Here is a 23,455-nt window from a genome sequence, read left to right on the forward strand (position 1 = left end):
TCTGCTTTGAAATACTGATCAGGGAAACAATTAAAAATAGAATTTAAGAGTTATACTTTTTATTTTAGAAGTAGCCAAAGGATGATATTACAATTTTATCTATAAGTTGGGTTTTGGTTTCAGGTTTCAATTTCACTCTTGGATTTGTTGGACACTTAAAGCATCTAAATTAGTGATTATCCTTCCACACGATACAGGCTAAGTTTCTGGTCAGCCAAGATTGATATGCAATGGGAAATCTAGCTCCAAGGTGGTGACTTGTTCTCGGATAAACAGGCTACAGAAACCAATGTAAACAAATGCTTTGACAATCTCAATGTCAAAAGCTTTCCAAGTCAAAGCCAACTTTGTAAAATGTTTTCAATCATACAATCCAATCAAAGATAAGAAAACAAACTTATCAAATTTTACCTGCTACAAATTATGTACTCTAATTCGCCCAATGCTGACTTGTGGAAAATTTCAGGAAAATTATATGCTCCCTATCTAGGTGACTTGCTGGCACAAGTATTGCTGCAGAACAGAAACAGAGTTGACCCTCTTTTCATCCATGTGCAACTTTGCCTATTAATGGCCAACTTGGCCAGGCCTACAGACAGAGGAGGAAGTCCTCCTCAACACCACATCCCAATAAGCCCAGGAGAACAATGACTTCAATGTTGTGACAATGAACACAGTTGTGGGAAAGCTGAACTCATAGGAATGACAATGGAAAAAAATGCATGAGGTCTGATTCAGACACAAATATTGCCTCATATTTGAATAGATGGTCCCTCAATGAAACCTGTGATCAGCTGACTTTAAAATATATCAGGAATGTTTCTTTACAATCTGTATTTTTAGCAAATGTAAGAACTTGTTTTATAAACTCCCACTTGGGTTTTTTTTGTTCGTTCTATTGATGTGAACAATGCTAGAAAGGTCAACATTTGTTACCCATCCCTAAAGATACTGGACCTTCCCTATACCGAATATTAATCTATGATCTAAGAAACTGGGCAACATTTTATTATATACAGCACTAACTCAAACTGGTCAATGCCAGTGATTTTGCTCTGTCGGCCTCTCTCTCATACGTTCTTCTGCCTTCATCAGTGGGAGAGGCATTCTGGGAAACAGCTGAAGGTGCAAATCAAAAACAGAGTTTGTGAAGGATTTGGCAGGTAGGAAGAATGTTGATGACAGGTATCAGTGCATTGGAGAGGACACTAGACTAATATTAGAAAACCAGAGAGCATGGTCTGGAACATTCAAATGAAAAAGCTTGCAAAGGTAGGATAGTAAATTTCAGGTAAGGTTTTTCAAACAATAATGAGAACATCACCTTTTAAAAAAAATTCAATGCATCAGAGGATAGGAAGCCATCAGAGATGTGAGAGAAGGTGCAATAAATTATAATTGTAGGATCACATGTAGGTTTCAGTAGAGGTAATGTCATGGTAATTGTTACAATGTTGTCACTTTAAGTGGTCATATTGTCCACTTTTTTGAAAAGGGGTTGTAAATTAGACGTGCAAAACTGTCTCTGAGAAAGTATAAAATTTGGGAGGCTTTGGGTTTTTAAGTTGGAACAATGGAAGCAGCCTAAGAGTAGTCAGCTTTCATAGAGCAGGCTTTCTAGTTTTTAATTTTAATCAGAAGCCTTTGGGGTCTCAACACATTTGGACACTTCAGTGAATGTCTCCTAGTTGATACTTTGAATTTTCTCCATGTTTTTTAACTCCTGGATTGGAGAACTGCATGCGAGAACCTATGTCTGGATGTGCCTTTTTGCCAAGGGCTGTGTTTATGGGATGTTCCTATATTGGGACATCATAATAAGTACTGTATCTATTATTTGGCTAAATTTATCAATGGTTAAATTATTCTAAATTCCCTTCTTTTGTTCATATTTTAACTACAGTGTTTTAAATAAATTGTTTTGCTTAATGTCAAGTAGGTTGATAGTCACGCTGCATCTGGAACACAGCACGTCACATCCACCATTAAACTAAGAAAAAGTTATGGTCTGGGCTAACTTCTTAAAATGTATTGTCTGGGCCATAACCGTAATACATCAAAGGTCTTGAAGAAGGGGACAATAGAGATGATGTAGTTTTTGAACACAATGACAAATCCTTATGGAATAGTAATGAGGGCAGTAACATTTAAGATCATTTTTAAGGATATTAGTAAATACTAAGAGGTAGCTTGTGAGATCAGGTCTTGGATGATCAAATCATATAGCAGATTGTATGCTGGAGTCACAGTGAATACCAGGATGGAAAATCGGGTTATATGGCTGCCTAATTTGAAACCAGAGAAATCATTCATAAAATTCACGAAGGCAGCATTGCAGTTGGCAGGTGAGCAGTCAAGGAGAGTAAGTTGGGAATAGAAAATGTTCTAACATGTGAGTGGGAGAAAAGTGGTCTGGCAAGATCTTTGGGTATTTCAGTTGGGCAGGAAGAAACATAATACATCAGAGGTACTCTGTCAATTACAAAACCTGGTGAAGTCAATCAACTACCTGAGGAAATATGTGTAGAATACTAGTATCTACCGACTCACTTAAAGTCCAACTCTTCCCGGATGTCTTCTCCCTGCTTTGCTAAGGTAAATCTTCCATACTCATCCCTTTAAGCATAATCACATGGACTTCCTGTGATGATTCCATAGACTCCAACTCGACACAATCCATTTTTTTTGAGCACGGGTTACATCTTCACTGGCCCTTCTCCAGGAAGTTCAGCAAAAAAAGCCCTTTTCTATTACTTGGTTTGGCAGCTCCTGTTCTGAACCAAATATTCCACTTTTAGTGATGACGAGAGTCTGCAAGTCTGCAGCAGCAGGCCAGCTACCTTTTCTTATGTCAAGTTCATATCGGCTTTATCAGGGCTTCTTGCATCCATAGAAATTTGGTCAAATACAGGACAACTTCACACTATCCCCACTGCATTGTTTTGTCCTAAATTAGTGTTTAAAACACAACCATCTTTTAAATCATCCAGATCAATGTTTCTTCAATTCTGGCCTATTGCTGACACCTGATTTTTTCACTACTCCACAAATAATGACAAAGTTTCCAGCTACCTGAGCCTAGGCTCTAGTCTTCCCTCCTAAACATTTCTGCTGCCAATGACAATCTTCTACTTTGTGGGTGTTGTATAAATGTAATCTGATGTTATTACAATAAAGCTTCTAACATTGAGCAGGTGAAATAGCTGGAGCCATCAGACTATAATTGTAGCACCAAATACTGGAGAGTTGCCGAATACTTGCTCAGCTGGTGTCACATTTCCTCTTAACAGTACTTTCATGTAGGTTTAGCTTAAGTGCAACAAAAAGAATCTCCAATGTTCCAGGATCTATTATACTTGACTGTTTATCAATTAGCAATGATAGCGCCTACATTAACAAGACTGTGCCCCATTTCTGAAGAAGGGTCCTGACCCGAAACATCAGCTTTCCTGCTCCTCTGACGCTGCCTTGCCTGCTGTGTTCCTCCAGCTCTACACTGGGTTACCAAATTGGGCTGATGTACCTTATTCTTGTCTTTCTTAATCATTTACAGAGATAGTTCTGCCACGCTTGGTGATTTTTTTTGGCTACTTTGGGGCAATTAAGTGTTAGTCATGTTGGTGTGGGATTTGACTCACATATAGCCTGGCTAAAGATGGCAGGTTTTCTTTCAGAAAGAACTTGAACAAATCAGCCTGGGTCTTAATAACAATCTGAAAAACTTCATGGTTGTTTTTGCTGGTAAAAATGTTTTAATTCCAGATCTCTACAAATTCCACAGTAAGGACATGAACTCCATTCTCTGAATTTAGTTCAAGTCTGTTACTCCTATGATTTAGCTGCTAGATTTTACTCCTGTTCAGCTGTGATCTTGCCTCCTTCAGCAGCTTTATTGTCAATGGCTTTATTAATGTCCCAAAATAATGAAATCTTGAAGAATATCAGCGTTGCAACATACTGTATATACTTGAATACAAGTCAATCTCATGTAAAAGTCAACATCCTACTTTTGGCCAAAAAGTCTTGAATTGTCTATGTATCTCATGAAAAAGTCGACCCTCGTTCTTCAGATAATTTGGATTTTAAGGCAAGTGTTGGATGGTGTTCGTTCTCATCTGTCAATGAAACTTCCTTAAGTGTATCTTTACTCTGAAAATGGGGAGGAAATTGGATTTAGCATTGTAATGTTAGTGACGTGCAGGTGGAGATAAAGTGCTGCCATTCAGTCTCCCAGGTTTGGTGGGATTGTTTTCAACTCCAGAACACTGTAGCATTTCAACAGCAGCTTTATTTTCATCAAGTTTCATTCCTTTGACAGAGTTTCAAAAGAATGAACCCGCTAATTGAGAGAGCTTGGCCCAATGACTTAACTGTTTCACTGAGAGTGACAGAAATCTGTTGGACACGGGAGCAAATGGAAAAGATTCAGGGTTATTTTGTGAAAGAATAATAAGGTTTTTACAGGAAGAATAATCCACTTGTTTGTTCTTATCTGCTGACAATAAACAAACACTCACGAGCTGTAATGCTATGACAATTACGCCTCTCAGTCCTCATTTTTCATGATGCTGGATCATAGAAGTAACTGTAAGTACTATAATTCATTTTTATTTGTTTAAAGATCAACTGGGCTTCTGCTAATGATGCGGTAATTTGGACTGCAGCATGAATTTCAGCCCTCTGAAAGCAGTATCCATGTAACAGTCAACCCCATAAATTAACTTTAAAAAAATCTAAATAAACAACTTTTACACCAGCATATACAGTATCTTTATAGCAAAGTTCTCTAATTTGCAGCCCTAATTCCACTAATATACCTTGGCTGATGCTTGTCAGTTTGCATATTAGTATCTTTACATGTATTATATTCTGGTGTATTTTTGTAAATGTGTTTTTCAAAATTTCTTTCTCAACAGGCAACAGGTGTACTAATTCCAATATTCCCCCTCTATATTTCCAGTAATGAAATAAAGGATTTACATTTCATCTTCCTTCTTCTTGAAGGTCTTCAGTCCATAGTTGCATAGTTTAACAAGAATCAGCCTTTGTCCGGATACTTGTGCAAAGAATCCAGCATTCACAGATGTCCTGACGTCAAAACACTACTCAAATATCCAGCTGTGATCAATAGTGCCACTGAACATCAATGTTCTTGAAAACAATATGGTCTGATAGGCTGAGTGTCAATTTGTAAATCCTTCCAAATTACCTGCCCACGGCAGGAAGAAGAAAGACCTTGTCAACCATACAGTGGGGAAACATACATCTGTCATGAATGAAACCAAATTTTGAAACATATAATTCGGTGCTTAGATTTTCAGGGGAACTCCTTTAATGGGTATGTTTAGTTCTGTACTTCTTCCTACTCGGAGGAAAGTGTTCCAGTTATCAATATAGTTAAAAGTTGACAAACATTTTCTTCAAAAAGATCTGAAAACATTATTCAAAATTGTTGGCATTCCAAATGTGAATTTATGGTCCCTCGGAGTTTTGGTAAACTGCAAAAACTATTTGATTCAATTCTAGGTTTAATTAAAATAGATATATAAACGTTTGGAAGATGTCAACTTTATAATATGCATAATGCTTTATCTTCTAAGATCACAGAATGAAATAGCATCAGGGATGAAATAAATGACTGAAGAAAAACATCATACTGACTTAACAGTGTAGAAAAATACTGACCGCACAATGAAGTGTCTTATTGTGAGGCTAATTATTCTTGTCTAGTTACCTGGATTTCAATTCCACTGTAGCAGATGGTGAAATCTGAATTTAATGACGTTTAAAAAAAAAAGCTGGTCCTGTCTGGATCACCTCGTCCCTTACAGAAGGTTTTCTGCCATTCTTACCCGGTCTGTCTTACAGGTGACTCCAGACCCACAGCAATGTGGTTCGCTCTGAGCTGCTCTTGGGGATGCACAAATGATGCCTACACCCCATAGATGACTAGGGAAATAAAAGGTTGATCACACAAGTAAAATTATAATTAATAAACAGAAATGGAATGAATTGTGGGGTGGTGAAAAAAAATGAGAGTTAAAAATTAAGGCCTCCAAATAATAGCTAGTTGAATAAATAAAATGTGGAGTTGAATAAATAAAATGTGGTCAGAAGGAGCACAATGCTTAATTTTGAGGTGGAGATTAACTGCAAGGAAAAGCAACAATGAATAATTTCCCCCACTGGGAAATAAAAGTTGTGCAGAAAAATTTAACAAGAAATTGGATAAATTATGGGGTTGATAAGGGTGAAAAAAAAGAGCAGAATGAAAAAATGAAGACACCTGCACAAAAATATGAAAAGTTGGCTCAGGGAAATAAGGCAGAAAATAGAAAAATTGGTTGGAGTACGGGGTGATGAGAAAATGGGAGGGGAATTAAAAAAGACCATCATTCATCCATGAAAGAAGCTGGGGCCAAATGAATTAAAATCAAAAAGAAACTGACTGGATTATGGGGCAATGAAAGAAATGGGAGGAAAACAATCAGTTCAGTGAAATACAATTAAAGACGAGATGTTAGTTGGGACATACAGTGAAAGAATGCAAGATACCCACACCCCCACTGCAAAAGATGAAATGTGCCAAGTGACATTAAAAAGCAGAAATCAACTAGACTGTATCGTGATGAAAAAGAGGGATGGGGTTAAACACAATGAAGAACACAAAAAGAATGAAAAGTTTGGCCCAGGGAAATTTAATAGCAGAGGAGAAATTGGCTGCAGTGTGGGGTGAAAGGGTGCAAGAACCCTTCCATCCACATAAAAGCAATACAAAGGGAAATTCAGTGAAAACAGGAGAAATTGGAGTTTTTTTTAAAAAAAGAATAGACACCACGGTCCTATCAGGTCATATGGATATTCTCTCTTTAGAAAGAATGATGAAGTAGTTTTACCTGAGGGTGACCACACCTCAGGTGAGGGGAGAAGCAGAATCCTTCACGGCAGTCTCAGCTGGTGTGACAAATGGACCCATGCTGTTGGCATCACAGACTAGATGTCAACCAACTGAATTCACTGACCACAGTGGTGGTTGGAATGTGAGGTTACTAAAAAAGAACAATCTCCATCACAGATAAATGAAAACCTGGACCAAATATAAGATGATAAATGAGAAGATTGATTGGAGTATGGTATGCTGAAGAAAATGCAAGACGTCCAACATTTAAAAAAGAAAGTTTAGTCCAAATGAAATACTAAAAAAAGGAAAGATCGACTGGACTACAGCATAATTAAAATTTGGAAGGGATTTAAAGAAAATACAAGACATGCATCCGTCCCACCCAAAAAATGAAAACTCGGGCCAAGTGAAACATGACATAAGAGGATGAAATGGTTGAAGTACAGTGTGATTAAATGAAAAGTTGGAGGAGTAGGAGCAAGTGAATCTCACAAAGGAGAAATTGTTTGAACTAAGGTGTGACCAAAAAGAGCAAAACCTCAGCTGAAGTGTTGGGTCAAATGAAATGATTTATCATTTAAATCAAATGAACTATGAGACGAAGAAAAAAATGGAAAGGGTAAAACAAAAACCACATCTCAATATAAGAAAAAGCTGGTCTCAGGGAAAGATATGAAAAAGGAGAAATTGGTTGAATATGGAGTGATTAAAAGAAAGATCCTCACAAAAGTGAAACATTGTGGCAACTGAAAAAAAGAGGTGAAATTGGTTGGAGAATGGAATGATGTTTACAAAAAAAAAGGAAAAATTGGGCCTAAGAGTCATAGAGTCAAACAGCATGGAAACAGACCCATCCATCCAACCAGCCTATGCCAGACATAATCACAAACTCACCTAGTCCTATTTGTCTGCTCCTAGCCCATATCCTTCTAAACATGTCCTATTCACAAACTTATCCAAATGTTATTTAAATAGTGTAACTGTACCACATCCATCACTTCCTCAGAAAGTTCACCACACACAAAACAACTTTGTGTTTAAAAACAAATGCTGCTGATGTATTTAAAACTCTCTCCTCTCAGCTTAAAAATGTGCCTCCTAGTTTTTGAAATATGATTTTAAAAATTGATTGGACAACGGAGCCATGAAAACATGGAAGTGGTGAAAAATAAAACACAGGATCTCCCACAAAAATAGATGAAAGTTGAGCCAAATGATCAAAAAGGGACCAAAACTGAGTTGCTTTGCATGGGTGAAACATAATAATGGCCAAATAACCAAAAAGGGAGAAAAACTGAGTTGTTCTACATGGGTAAAGAATTAAAAATGGCCAAACAATCAAAAAAGAGAAAGTGGGCTGCTTTACATGGGTGAAGCAGCATGAAGTGGTTAAAATTGAAAAAAAATCCTCAATAATAAAAAAAATCCGAGAAGAATACTTAATAAAATCAAAAATACAAGGCAAGGAGGGCGAGTGGTAAGAAGTTGGGCAAAGTTGGCCATGTTTCGGGCCTCGTGCCTCCTGATGGCCTGGCCTGGACGCGCGGTGCACTGTGGGCCGGTCACCCCCCCCCTCCCCCCTTCCTACCCCCACCGCGGCCGCCATTTTCTCAGCCCCACAGACCGGCGGCCCTTTTGTCTCGGTCAGACCCGGACTCGGCTTCTCCTTCCGTGGGAAAAAAAAATCGAAGGAGAAAAACAAGAGGTGCGCTTTCCCTTTCTTTTAAAAAGATGCCCCCTTTTTAAAATGTAGTGTTGTGTATGTCTTTGAGCCACCGGGGGGCCCCGTCGTCGCCCTCCTCCCCTGGGCCCCGTAGTGTCGAGGAGGAGGAGGAGGGAAGCCCCTTTTTCCTTACCTTCTCGCTCCCGGCGGACGTTAACGAGGCGTATTTTTCCTCCCCCCCCCCACTATTATTTTAAAATTTTTGACGGGAGGGCTTTGTTTGCGAGTGAAATGAAGCAAAATCTCCCAACATTGTGGTCGACGGAAAGCCGTCGGGAGCGCGGGGTGGGTGGGGGAAGGTGCGCGAAATTGACTTAGCGCCCGATCAACTGTCGAAATTAAATATTAACAAAAAAAAAACTCCCACTGAAGGAACTGAGGCCGTTTTTAAAAATTAGATTCTCTTCAGGAGTTGAGAGAGAAAAAAAAAACCTGTTCTCTAGCTCTCTTCATGAAGTCTAAAGTCTTTTGTTTTTGGTTTCTGAGAGGAATTGGTCGAGAGTTTGTCGTGTTTTTTTTTGGTCGCTGGTTTTGGTTTTTTTTTTCCTTTTCCGCTCCCGCCGCAATCGGCTCTTCCCCCTTTTTTTCTGCCATGGCTTCGCCTTCATGTTTCTCGCTCTCGCCTGCGCAGCCGCACAACCGACCCCGGGCTTTAAAAAAAAACCCCGCCCGCCCAGTACCGCCCACCCCAGCCGCTAATTGGTCGCGGCCGCCGCGTCCATTGGCCAGACGCCGCTGTCCATCACCCTGCCTGTGGTACCTGCCCCGCCCACCGTTCCCCTGTCCACCGCGACCATTGGCTTGACGCCGCTGTCCATCACCAAACCTGAGGGTGTCCGCCCCGTTTCCCCGTCAGCCGCGACCATTGGCTTGACGCCGCTGTCCATCACCCTGCCTCGGGTACCTGTCCCGCCCCTCCGTTCCCCTGTCCTCCGCGACCATTGGCTTGACGCCGCCGTCCATCACCCGTCTCGGTGCCCGTGGATCCTCGCAGGGTTTAACCTGGCATGGGTTACCGCACGGATTGGCCCGACGCCGAGATGTCCGTCATCCGCCTCCTGGCACTTGTGGCTGCTGACTCGCTTCCGGTGGGATGCAATTGGTACCTGTCATTTACGGAGTACAAATGTGTCTCCCACCGCTCTGCATCATGGTTATTGTAGTCCATTTTCGTCCTCGCGGTAGCGAAATTTGGGGTTGGGGTCGTTCATTGGCCGTTGCTGTGCACTTTGGGAGTTGTAGTTCCTTCCCCCTACCTTCATCATGTTAAATTCTTTCGAAGGAACTACATTACCCAACATAGTACTTGCACGCTGCGAATCAGTTATCATTGAACAGATGCAAACAAGACTGGAGAAACGTAAAATAAACATTAATTGCACAAGTGAATGTATGGTTTCTTTAAACATTGCACTTTGTAAAGTGAGATGAATGATGTCTGGCCGCGGTTGCAAATACGACTTTGTATCTCAATTGATTTGTGAGCGGAATGTAATGAACGATCTCGTAATCAAAAGTTGGTCAAGTTTTCCTAGTGGAAAGCCGACAGACTTGAAAGTGAAACCAACAAAAACCTAAATTGCTGAAGGAACTCGTAAGGTTTGGCAGCATTTGTGAAGAGGGAAATAAAGTTAAGATTTCGAATCCAATGACCCTTCTAGTCTGGAAATGTTAAGTCTATTTCTGTCTTCACTGATGCTGCCAGCCCTGCTGAGTTCCTCCAAAATTTTTGCTTTTGTTTTAGATCTCTAGCATCCGTAGCTCTTTGATTTATATTAGGCTTGAAAGTTCTATGGAAGAGAATGTTTCTTTGGTCGCAACTTTGCAAATGTTATGTTTGTCAAGGAGCTATAGCTGCGAATTTGAAGGTTTTTAAAAAAAACTTCAGATAAGACCGCATATTTAGAGGATGTGCCTATAACCAATTTAATTGAGTGATTTTATTCCTTTTTCACTTCCATTGAGAGTAAATGTAGATTGGTGAAGCACTAAAAACAAAATCACTAGAGGAATTCCATACCAGAAAAAATTTTCAATGTTTGGTACTAAAAATAATTTGTGTTATGACATGGAATCACAGGATGGTTGCAGCACCGATGGATGTCTGTCCATCTCATCCTGTCTATGCTGGCTCTTTACAAGAGCAACTCCTTTTCTTCAACCACCTTGCCTTGTTTGTATAGCCCCACATTTATTTCTTTCCCTTTTCAGACGATGGCCCAATTTTCTTTTGAAAGATATAACTGAAATTTGCCTCCACCACATTCTCACCCATTGTATTTCAGATCTTAAATCACTGGGCTACCTAAAAAAAACATTTTCCCCCCAAACCATCTTTGATGTTTCTTTTGCCATTTGCCTTCAATTGGTTTTCTTTGCTTTTCGATCCTTCAGCTAAGTGAAACAGTTTCTCCCCATCTATTCTGACCAAACACCTCTCAGTTTTCAACATTCCTGTCAGTTCTTTACAAAAAAAGAAAGTGTTTTTTTTCTCTCTGGAGGTTGTGTGACTGGAACTCCGACTCAAGACGATGGATGCGGAACTAGCAATTTGTCCAATCTTTTGTTTTAGAGTTAGCCTTGAGTGATATTTGCAAAGTAGCAAAGTTGACAAAGCAATTCCAAACCACCCTCCGCAGCATCAGGAATTTAACTGTAGAAATCTCGAGCAACTTAACGAGCACCAACTGTAGGGCTGTTTTATATTATGATGTTCAGAACTCCACCTAATGGCAATTTCAAGAATTGTTAAAGCTGAGTTGATTGGCGTGAAGGAGATGCTGGGATTCAAATGTGCGATTTTCCATTTTATTTTCCAAGAGAATTATTCGTAATACAATACCTTACACCTTCAGCTTTTAATAATGGGCAAACTCTACTTCATGTACCTTGTATTTTTGTCAATTCCTCACTAACTCTGCCGTTGTTTCCCAATGCAAAGTTTGTATGATCTAGCAGCAGTTAGGAAGTCTGTTATTTGCTATGCTGCATTTTCATTGCTTTCCTTTTTACACAGCATCTTGGCTTGAAATCTCCTTGCAATGGCTCGTACTAAGCAGACAGCTCGTAAATCAACTGGAGGCAAGGCCCCCCGCAAGCAACTTGCCACTAAGGCAGCCCGCAAGAGCGCTCCGTCCACTGGTGGAGTGAAGAAACCCCACCGTTACAGGCAGGTTTCACAATTGTGGCATTGTCTAGGATCTGCTATGTTCACTTTGAAAGGAGGGTCACGGGGAGAGGATATTCTACTGTTCACTGCACTGTTTCACCTGGTTTTTGCTGTGCTTTGGAAATTGTTACTCTATTGTAACAGAGGATAGCACGTAGAAGTATCTGTAAAATATCAATTATCTATTTGACTTTCATCAGACCTGTTAACAAGGTAAGTAGAAAAGAGAAAAGCTAAGCAAACAGGTGCACTTAGATACAGATCCTCCATTAAGTAGCTCACAAATTAATCTGACTGAAAGCTGTGCCTGAATGATGGCTGCAATGTTACTAGACACGTTGAGGACTGAAGGAGTCATTGGGGTTTGGGCCATTCTTAAGACAGTTAGGAATCGAGAGAAGGTTGTTCATTTGGCCCATTGAGCCATTCAAACAGATCACGATTGATTGTCTACTTAATGCAATTTCCCCTAATACCTCCCCTATATCTTGATGTCAGTAGGATCCAGAACAAGTTCAGTGATTGAGCTACCACAGCTTTCTGGGGTCAAGAGATTCAAAGATAGGGTGTGGGTCAATAGCATTGAACTTGTCCTAAATATAGTAAATGCTATCAGTCTTAGTGGGAGACATCTTGCAAAAATTGTGTCAATGTTAAAGCAACCTTGCAGTGGAGGCATTTAAGAGGGACTTAAGAGGTAAAGCTGTGCCAGCAGACCCGCTTATTTAACAACATGGCTTTGCCAGTGCTGGCGAGTCATTGTGAACTCCACAGCAAGAATATTTCATACGAGACATTTGAACCTGATCTTAACAAAAAAAAGTTCAAGACTCCTGCCATCCTGTTGGTGTTAAAAGAAATATCTTCCTGTGATTCAACAATAGTGGAGCCTAACTGAGAGGCTGTGGTCCTGCCATGTGTGTAAATAGTGCATTCATAGTCCTGGGAGTCTGTTTGTTTGTCATATCTGCATAACTCACCATTCAGTTCCACTGTCTGCAAAGCAAAAGTCAGGAAAGTGGAATATTCTCCAATTGCCTCATTGTGTGTAGCAGAACACCGTTCAGGGAAAAGCAGCCTGTTTGATTGGCATTCCTTCAGCAGTTACTCAAAAACCACCAATGGCAGCAGTTTGTGCCATCTGCAAGATACTGACTCACTAATCTCCTCTGACAGCCACTTCCAAATGTGCAATCTCTAAGAGCAACAGAAGAATGTAAACATCTGCAAGTCCTTCTCCAAGTCACATGTCATCTTGATTTGGAACTACATTACTATTCAGTGGCTGTCATTGGGTCAAAATCCTAGAACTCCCTAAGAGCACTGTGGGTGTCCTACACCATAAGGACTACAGCGTTTCAAGAAGTCAGCTCAGGACGACCTCTCCTAGGACAAATTAGGGATAGGCAATAAGTCTTGTTTTGCCCAACAATGCTTCCATCTATATTAAAAAATACTAAAAGAAAGGGTGCTGACTGTAGATTGATATCTGAGGAAGGGTCACCGGACCCAAAACTTTAACTCTGATTTTTGTCTTTACACATGCCGCCAGACCTGCTGAGCTTTTCCAGCAACTTTGCTTTCGTTCCTGATTTACAGTGTCTGCAGTTCTTTCAGTTTTTATTTAGATTGACATCTACTTTGTTAGATATTTAGTTAGCATTCCCACTGGTGCCAGAGCACAGTATTTCAGTTTACTTACTGCACCTTGACACAACCACATTACTTCACACAGGGAGGGTAAGATTCACAAGGCTTCCTGCTTAGGCGGGGATTCCCAAATAGGTGCTGCGACCCTAAGTGGGATTGTGAGCTGAAATGTGGGGACCCAAGCCCTCAGGAGTAATTGCCACCATGAAGCTCCAGCCAAGTTGTTTCACTCTGTCTAGACCCATGACATGTACACGCACCCATTCTGCTCTCTGACTTCTCACTGATGGATTACAGCAATTTTCAAGCTTTGACACAGGGTCACAGAGGGGAAAAGTTTGGGAGGCACTGTGCTAGGTGAGTGGGGTAAGTGAGAAAAAACCTTTAGCACAGTGAGTTGTATTGACCCAAGCTCCCTTCTCACTGAAATAACTCCACGGAGGATTGTATCTGTCACCAGATCACCCTTTACTTACACATGAACAGGCCTTGCCATTAATACTGTTTCATTCACAGTCAGGTACCAGACTGTCGGTATGTCTCACAATCACCATCTTTATATGTCAGTCAGGACTCCCAATTAGACCAAATTAACAGCCCCAATCAGGCAACCCGTATTCTATGATGTCAACTGGCTGACCTTGTTATAGTCCCTACACTTATGAGGGTGGATAGAAGCAGAGATGATGAGTAATTTTGAAAGGAATTGGATGGGCACATGACAGGAGTAAAGTTGCTGGGCTACAGATAGGGGGATTGGAACTGACTGGATTGTGATACACAGAACCAAAATGATCCAGATGGACTGAATGGCCTCTTGTGCTGTTATGATTCTAAACTGGAAGTGTTTGAAATTAAACAACCTCCAAGCATCACCGCTGCCACCACCACCACCAAAGTTATCATTATCTGACCCTGTCAATAGGCCACATAACTTACCTCCAGCCTGACACCCAGCACTTTGTTTTATGAGATGCCCAGTGACACTGTTGGGCCCAAACAGCAGTCAATCAATTAGACGGCCAGCAACTCTCTCAGGCAGGACTTAATGCCCAGGTGGGGGTGGAAGGCCTGAAAGAGTTGATGCGTGGAGTACATTCCTCATTGACCATTTTGATGGGAAAATTTGTCTGAACAGTTCTGTCCTGTGTTTTTCAAATGGTTGAAAGACCCACTATGCTGAAAAGTGTGTAGATTTTACATCAAAACTAGTCGTAACTAATATCTCTTTTTCCTCCAATAGACCTGGTACTGTGGCTTTGCGTGAAATTAGGCGATACCAAAAGTCTACAGAGTTGCTGATTAGAAAGCTGCCTTTCCAGCGTCTCGTGCGTGAGATTGCACAGGACTTCAAAACTGATCTGAGGTTCCAGAGTGCTGCTATTGGGGCTCTGCAGGTAAGCATCTGCTCCTGAGGCTCTGCAGGTACGCACTCATGTTCCTGGAGCTCTGCAGGTAAGTACTCCTGACACTGGTGCTGTGCAGGTATACACTCTTGTTACCAGTGCTCCGCAGGTATACACTCTCGCTACCGGTGCTCCGCAGGTATACACTCTTGTTACCGGTGCTCCGCAGGTATACACTCTTGCTACTGGTGCTCCGCAGGTATACACTCTTGTTACCAGTGCTCCGCAGGTATACACTCCTGTTACCAGTGCTCTGCAGGTATACACTCTTGTTACCAGTGCTCCGCATGTATACACTCCTGTTACCGGTGCTCCGCAGATAGACTGTCGCTCTGTAGGTATACACTCTTGCTGCCAGTGCTCTGCAGGTAAGCACTCTTGCTACTAGTGCTCTGTAAGTATACACTCTTGCTACCAGTGCTCTGCAGGTAAGCACTCTTGTTACTAGAGCCATGCAGGTATACATGCCTATTACCGGTGCTCTCGAGGTATACTGTATTGCTACCGGGTGCTCTGCAGGTGAGCACTCTTGCTACCGGTGCTCTGCAGGTGAGCACTCTCGCTACTAGTGCTCTGTAAGTATACACTCCTGCTACCGGTGCTCTTAAGGTATACACTCCTACCAGTGCTCTGCAGGTATACACTCCTGCTACTGGAGCTCTGCAGGTATACACTCCTTCTACCAGTGCTCTGCAGGTATACACTCCCACCAGTGCTCTGCAGGTATACACTCCTTCTACCAGTGCTCTGCAGGTATACACTCCTACCAGTGCTCTGCAGGTATACACTCCTTCTACCAGTGCTCTGCAGGTATACACTCCTACCAGTGCTCTGCAGGTATACACTCCTACCAGTGCTCTGCAGGTATACACTCCTGCTACCAGTGCTCTGCAGGTATACACTCCTGCTACCGGTGCTCTGCAAGTATACACTCCTGCTACTGGAGCTCTGCAGGTATACACTCCTGCTACTGGAGCTCTGCAGGTATACGCTCCTGCTACTGGAGCTCTGCAGGTATACATTCCTGCTACCGGTGCTCTGCAGGTATACACTCCTGCTACCGGTGCTCTGCAGGTATACACTCCTGCTACTGGAGCTCTGCAGGTATGCATATCAGTGTTCTACAGGTAAGAAAACCTGCTGTGGGGCTCTGCAGGTAAGCGCAGCTTGGCTCAGAATAAGATTAGTGATGAATATGTTGAAGTGTTGAAATGCTCCAGGTCGTCCAATTCTCTGCTCTTGGGTGAGGATGTGCTGTTCAGAGGACAGCACCTGTAGGCCAAAGAGCATAGATTTACTTTTGGGTGAAGCCTTATAATACAAGGCAAAAGAACAGAAAACTACTGAGGAGAGGATGGACAACGCCTACAAAACCTCTCCGCTCCTGTATACAGTGCTTTGACAAGACACCAGCATGAACCATTACGGTTAGATGGTTGGTTCTGTGCTGTCAGTTGTATGTAACATAACTGGTTCATTGCTGTCACACATATCAGCAGTGGATACAGAGCATGGTTCAGAGTCATAGAGATACACAGCATGGAAGGAAGCCTTTCTGCCATACTGTCCTTAACAGTTACCAACCACCTATTTACTTTCGTCCCATTTTCCAACACACATTCCGTAGCTTTCCATGCAATGGCACTTCAAAGGATCATCTGAATACATCTTAAACACTGAGGCTTCCTACCTGTATACCTTTTCAGGTAGTGAGTTCCAGATACCCAGTACACATTGCTTAAAGAGATAACAAGGTGTAGAGCTGGATGAACACAGCAGGCCAAGCAGCATCTTAGGAGCAGGAAAGCTAACGTTTTGGGCCTGGACACTTCATCAGAATCTACGCCCAAAAAGTCAGCTTTCCTGCTCCTAAGATGCTGCTTGGCTTGCTGTGTTCATCCAGCTCTACACCTTGTTTTTTCCGGATTCTCCAGCATCTGCAGTTCCAATTACCTCCGACACATTGGTTAAATTTTCTGTTTAATCCCCACTAAACCTCTCCGATTACCTTAAATATATGCCCCCTGGTTGTTGATCCCTCTACTGTGGGGGAAAGGTTTCTTCATATCTATCCTATCTGTGCCCTTCATGAATTTGTACATGTCAGTCAGGTCCCGTCCCGTCCCCCCTGCCTCACCCTTCTGTGCTCTCAAGAAATCAATTACAGCCTATCTAGTCTCATTTCTTATCTAAATGACTCCAGCCGAGGCAACATCCTGGTAAATCTCGTCTGCACCCTTTTTAGTGCAATCATATTCTTCCTATAGCATGGTGACCACAACTACACACAATACTCCAGCTGTAATCTAATATATTGTGCAGCTGTATCATAATTTTCCTGCTTTTGTATTCAATCCTTTGATTAATAATGAGAAATATCTCACGATTAATAACGAGAAGTACCTCATGACAACTATATCCAGTTGTCCTGTTGCCTTTAACAATCTGTGAACAAGCCTACCAATATTCTTCTGATATTCTGCATCTAGGGTTCTACCATTCATCTTATAGTCCCTTGCCTTGTTAATCTACCCAAAATTAACCTTGAGATAAGCCTGTAAGAGTGATCTAGTGACTGCTTTCCTCCTTTATTTTGCAGGAGGCCAGTGAGGCATACTTGGTTGGTCTGTTTGAAGACACCAATCTGTGTGCCATCCATGCCAAACGTGTCACCATCATGCCGAAGGACATACAACTGGCCCGTCGTATTAGAGGGGAACGTGCTTAAAAGCAAAAGAGGAAGAAAAGAGAAAAATCATGTTTTACCATGGGTCCTCTATTATTAGCAAAAGGCTATCATTTTTTTTCTTATTCTTATTCATAGTAGGCTGCAACATCGAGCATATAATCTTGATTGTTTCGAAAAGAGGTTTTAGGTCTTCTGTATTTGTATGTCCGGGGGAAAAAAAGGAATCTTTGTTGTGATGTTAACTAACTTTCCGTGGTGTTTTTTGTAAAATTCGTTTCTTTTTCATACCAGCAAACATTTTAAAAAAATGGGGAGAATTTATACAATACATGGTTTTGTAACAAAACCTAATTTACAGTACAGTACTCTGAGCAGGAAACACTCAGACCTGCTTCTATCAGGCAGTCTGTAAGATATGCATTCAGATCACAATGCATTTTATTTTTGTGTGTTTTTTTTCACTTATGTTTGATAATTCTGCATTCTAGGGGTAGGCATGATATGGTTTTTTTCTATTGCAATCTTAATGTCACAAGATGTTTGATTCTGATCTTTGTAATTTCAAAATTTTCCCATGAAAAGTAATATTAAATAGATATGATAAAAAATTAAATCATAAGATTGGCTGTTCATTAATTGATGGGAGCTGGCTATCATTTATGGGAGTTTGGCGTAAACTGTGTCTAATTTGATGTTTTTGTTTTGAGAACATAGTTCAAGTGCATTTTGTGAGGAGACGGCCTTAAATAAAGTCATACAGAAATCAGTCAGACACCTCTCAATGGCAATTAACATTTATATAACATTTATTCAACTTGATGAGAGGTCCCAAGTTGTTCACAGCAGCATTTTTGATACCAAGTCACATGGTAGGAGATATTAGGTCAGATGACCAAAAGCTTGGTCAGAGTGGTAGATTTTAAGTGTCTTAAAGGAGGAAAGTGAGGTGGAGAGGTTTAGGGTGGGAATTAAAGAGCTTCACGCTTAGGCACCTTAAGACATGGTGGCCTAATGGTGGAACAGTTATAATAAGGAATGCAAGAAGGCCATAATTAGGAAAGTGTAGATTTAGAGTCATAGAGCTGTATGGCATGGAAATAGAACCTTTGGTCTGACCCATCCATGCCAACCAGATATCTTAAACTAATCTAGTCCCATTTGTCAGCATTTGACTCATATTGCTCTAAAACTTTCCTATTCATGTACCCATCTAGATGCCTTTTAAATGCTGCAATTGTACCGGCCTCCACCACTTCCTCTGGCAGATCCTTCGTTACATATACCACCCTCTGTGAAAAAGAATCGTAAACGTTAGAGGTACTAAGCATGACCGAGACTTGCAGCAACAGATAAGCTGAGGTAAAGGCTAAGGCAGTCAATGTTATGGATGTAGAAGTATTGACAACGTGAATATGGGGTCAGAACATGAAGAGCAAAATACTGAATCGGTCAAATTCCATTTGACACGTAATGCATCTCTTTTTTCCAAAATTCCCGTATTCTCAACATCAGAATAATTTCAAGTAAATGCATTTGTTTATGATAAATGCAGAGTCTGATTTTTAACCTGTGCAGGATTGTTGACAGTAATGTGATGTTCCTGGCATTGTCCTTGCAGCCCAGGATTCTGTGGTTTGAGTTTCTGTCAGCTATATCCTTGTTTTGGGAATCTGAAGAAAATGGTACAAATGCAGTTCGTAAACGAGTATCTCTGGTTTCTAACCACAATGCTGAATTTTCTCACAGTTATCATTTCATTGTGCACTCATTTTATGCTGACACTTAACCACTGCACTACTGAAAGAAGACTACGTTATCGAAAATGCTGTTTTTCAGAATCAAACTTGAAGCCATCAGCCCCCTCAGGTGGACATGTGGCAGATGCTGCCAGAACAGCTCGGAATCTACAGCAATTTCTGTTTTTGTTTCAGATTTCCACCAACGGCAGTTCTTTTGTTTTAACTCATGGCACTAGAGTGAAGAAGAGTAGGAAGTTCTCCCTAGGGTCCTGGCCAATATTTATCCCTCAACCAACATCACAGAAAAAGCATCTCTGGTCATCATCATACTGCTATTTGTGGAACATCGCTGTATGCAAATTAGCTGCATTTATTGCAGTTGCTGCAGAGGGTGAACTCACTGCCAATGCAGTTGCAGTGCCTGTGACCTCATTAGCAGGTAATTTTACCTTTGTCTTGCTTATCAGCTCAGGTTTATTCGTGAAACTCCCTTTGCAGAAAGATTCACTGCATTGCCAAGTTTAATAAATTGGCCTCAATGATTTTTATTTCAATCTTTAATTTGTAAACAGTGTGCAGAACCACTGCTTCCCCACTCCCTCAATATCTAACCTGCTCAATCAAGCTGGATGGGTAGACGAATGGGATGGTGAGGTAACACACAACAGGCCAATGAGGGAGAGGCAGCAACAACAAACACAAAACAACTTACGGTTCCACTGCTTTGACAGGAGACACAGAATTAGATGAGCTATATAAATGCTGTGGCTATAAGAGCAGGTCAGAGGCTGGAAATCCTGAACCGAGTAAATCACCTCCTGACTCCCCAAAGCTTGTCCACCATCTCCAAAACACAAGTCAGCAGTGTGATAGAATCATTCCCACTTGCCTGATTGCAGCTTTAGCAACACTCAAGAAGCTCGACATGATCCAGGACTAAGCAGCTTGCTTAGTTAGAACATTCATTCCCTCCATCGCCAACGCACCATAGCAGCAAAACGCACTGCAGAAATTCACAAAGATTCTTTAGACGGCACCTTCCAAACCCCCAAGCACTACTATCTAGGAGGACATGGGCAACAAATGCATAGGGAAACCATCTCCAAGCCACTCACCATCCTGACTTGGAATTATATTGCCATTCCTTTAGTGTTATGGGTCAAAATCCTGGAATTCCCTCCTTAAAGGCATAATGGCCTAAAGTGCATCACAAAGGCAGCTCGCCAGCTCACCATCACCTTCTCAAGGGCAGTGAGGGATGGGCAATAATTACTGGTCTAGCCAGTGAAACCCACATAGAATGACAGAATCCTTACAGTCCGAAAGCAGGCCAGTCAGCCCATTGAGTCCACAGTGACTTTCCAAAGAGTATTCTACCCAGAGCCACTCCCCTATCCTACCTGTAACGCTTTATTTCCCATGCCAATCCACCCTAGGTACACATCCCCAGGCATTTATGGGAAATTTAACATGGTCAATCACCCAACCTGCACATCTTTGGACTGTCGGAGAAAATCAGAACACCCAAGGGAAACCCATGCAGACACAGGGAGAATGTGCAAACTCCGCACGTATAGTGACCCAAAGATGGAACTGAACCTGGGTCTCTGCCATTGTAAGGCAGCAGTGCCTAAAACTGAGCCCCTTCTCCTCAATGAACTTTAAAAATACAGGCAGTGTTTCCTCCAGTGCAACTGAGACAGTACTTTGAAAAGTACTTTGATTGACCGTAATACTCTTTGAGGCTAATGTTATGACGCGCAACACAAATACAATCCTTTCTTTATGCCAGAGTGGTTTAATTAAAGAATACTACAATCGAAATATTGTCAGAAGAGACTCTCCCAATAACAATAGAGAATCTAACCTTGGAAGAGAATCTAAACTTGCTCAATGCCTTTGCAGATGCCTATCAAAGAATTGGTCTCACCTCAACCTCATGAATACACAAATCCTTTATCAATCTTTCCCAAGTCAAGTTCTGGTCCTTTCCTTCATTAAGATCAATGGAGAAATCTTCCCAAACATGGAACATCTTCCTTATCTAGGTAACTACCTGTCATCTAAAGCTGACAACAATGTCAAGATTCAATATCACACTCAATCTGTGAGCACAGCTTTCAGCTGCCTAAGGATGAGAGTAGAGTCTTTGATAACCTGTATTTCCCACTCTTAAATCATGATCCTTGTGTGTAATGCAATCATTTGTCCAACTCTTCTGTATGGCTCCAAAACATGAACTACATGTAGACACCACTGCACGACCCTTGAAGGGTACAATCAATGCTATTTAAGGTGAATTCTCATCACCTACCAGGAGGACACCAGCACCTTTGAAGCAGCTAACAGCACCAGCATTAAGACCATGGTCTTGCAAAACCATCACTGCTGGGTCAGCAAAATGCTTGGAATGCCTGAGTTTTGACTGTCAAACCAAATCCTCTTTACCCAGCTCAAGGTAAGTACTTGAAGGTCAAAGGAAGCATTTCAAAATGCTCCTTGAAGGCTTCCCTCAAGAAATGCAACTCAGATGTCAACTCATGGGAGACCCTCGTTCAGAAGAAACTGACTTGGAGGAATATCCTGCATAAAGGAATGCAATGTTTTTGAGAACCACCCATCAGCAAGAGGGAATATAGCATAGGAACTGGAGAAAGGATGTCCAATGATCTCAAGGATAAGGACTGCTTCCATCTCCCAAAATACCTGCCAAATGGTCAGAGATGCAGCAATGAATTGGGAACACTATTCACACAAAATCCACGACCAGTGACGTGGAATTTCCTAGGTGGACAATCATACTCACTGGGGAGTGATTGCCAATGACAAAAGAAAATCTCCTTCATTGCAGAATCAATTGTCCAATCTTGTGAGTCATTTAAACAGGAGAAATTAAGTAATAAAGCAGCTTTCAATAAAACCATTGGGTTGAACATTAATCTACAAATCCCTCCAATGCAATCCAAAGGCAGGCAGTAAGACCACAAGACAGTCATGGAAATAGTGTAAAGACAGAGAGGCGAAGAAATCCTTTTTCTTTCCAAAGGTCATGAGTTTGTGGAACATTCTTCTTCCCATGAACGCTGGAGGTGGGATCACTGAACATTTTAAAGGCAGAGGTGGATAGATTCTTCACTAGGAAAGGTTGATGCCAAAACATTGAAGACTTGCAAGAAAGATGTAGATACAGTTCTTAGGATGAAAGGGTATGGGCAGAAAGTGGGAATAGGATAACGAGTTGGGTGATCAGCGATGATCATATTGAATGCCAAAATAGGCTCAAAGGCAGAATGACATATTCCTGCTCTTAGATTCCATGTTTCTAGATTATAGGAGAAGGCAGGAATGTGGAGTTGAAGCCACTATCAACTCAGCCATGACTTAGTAAATGGCAGAGTACACTCAAAGTGCTGAATGGATGACCCTGCTGTTAATTCCTGTGTTCGTATGTACCTTCACTATCCATTGCTCCAAGCTACAGCATGCGTGCAAACGTCCAGGCTCCTTTTGTGGGGTTGCAGAGGTTGGCTAGTTGTCTGGACGGCCCTAGTGGAGCAGACTGGTACCAACAGCATGGGGTTTTATCCCTTGTCAACTGGGGTGGATTCAGTATCTACCTCCTTGCCCGACAGACAGTTAGGGTCATGACACTGTGATTGAGACTTGCCTTTGGGCAGCAAATCCTAGAATGACTTTTGCATGAAGGACCTAAATGCAGAACAGATTTGTTCTGCCAACATTCCAGAAGAGGGCACCAACAGCAAAGTTCAGATTACTCTTTTCAGTACTCCTGTACTGAGGATTTTAATAACAGAAATGAAAACTGGAAATGCTGGGGGGAAGAAAACGCTTTGTAGGTTTGACAGCATCTCTGAAGAAACAATCATTTCAATGCGCCCCTATGTCAGAACTAGAAAACTTTGCATGCAGCAGGTTTTAATTATGTACAGGATGTGGTAAATTGGGAGACATCATATTGTCTGTTTAAATGATCATTTGGTAGTACAGGAGTTGAATATTGAAACAATACAAATGTTGTCAAGCTTCCAGCCTTGCACTCAACAGGAAAAGAATACAAAAGGGCAATAACATTTTTTAAATAATGTAAGAACAACTGCTTGGTTTGCAAGTGGTCTCTGGTTGATAGAAGTGTTGCCATGGAGGATGTCCCAGTTAAA

General features: G+C 41.5%; 1 protein-coding gene and 1 long non-coding RNA gene across 3 annotated transcripts; one reads left to right on the forward strand and one right to left on the reverse strand.

Moving 5' to 3' along the window:
- Positions 1-3,729: 3,729 nt before the first annotated feature.
- On the reverse strand, positions 3,730-9,264 carry LOC125447752 (uncharacterized). Of its 2 annotated transcripts, none has more exons than XR_007246598.2 (2): positions 9,057-9,264; positions 3,730-5,949 (listed from the first exon to the last, which is right to left on the reverse strand). It is a non-coding gene; the product is annotated as an uncharacterized LOC125447752 (long non-coding RNA). The 2 variants fall into 2 exon arrangements; XR_007246597.2 differs by having other exon boundaries at positions 8,758-9,264.
- On the forward strand, positions 8,485-18,151 carry h3f3c (H3 histone, family 3C). The gene is made up of 4 exons (XM_048522429.2): positions 8,485-8,606; positions 11,641-11,793; positions 14,687-14,840; positions 17,449-18,151. The coding sequence occupies exons 2-4, from the start codon at positions 11,666-11,668 to the stop codon at positions 17,575-17,577; spliced, it is 411 nt and encodes a 136-aa protein (XP_048378386.1). The 5' UTR covers positions 8,485-8,606; positions 11,641-11,665; the 3' UTR covers positions 17,578-18,151.
- Positions 18,152-23,455: the final 5,304 nt, after the last annotated feature.

This window comes from Stegostoma tigrinum, chromosome 39 (genome assembly GCF_030684315.1).
Source record: "Stegostoma tigrinum isolate sSteTig4 chromosome 39, sSteTig4.hap1, whole genome shotgun sequence".
NCBI classification, from domain to species: Eukaryota; Metazoa; Chordata; class Chondrichthyes; order Orectolobiformes; family Stegostomatidae; genus Stegostoma; species Stegostoma tigrinum.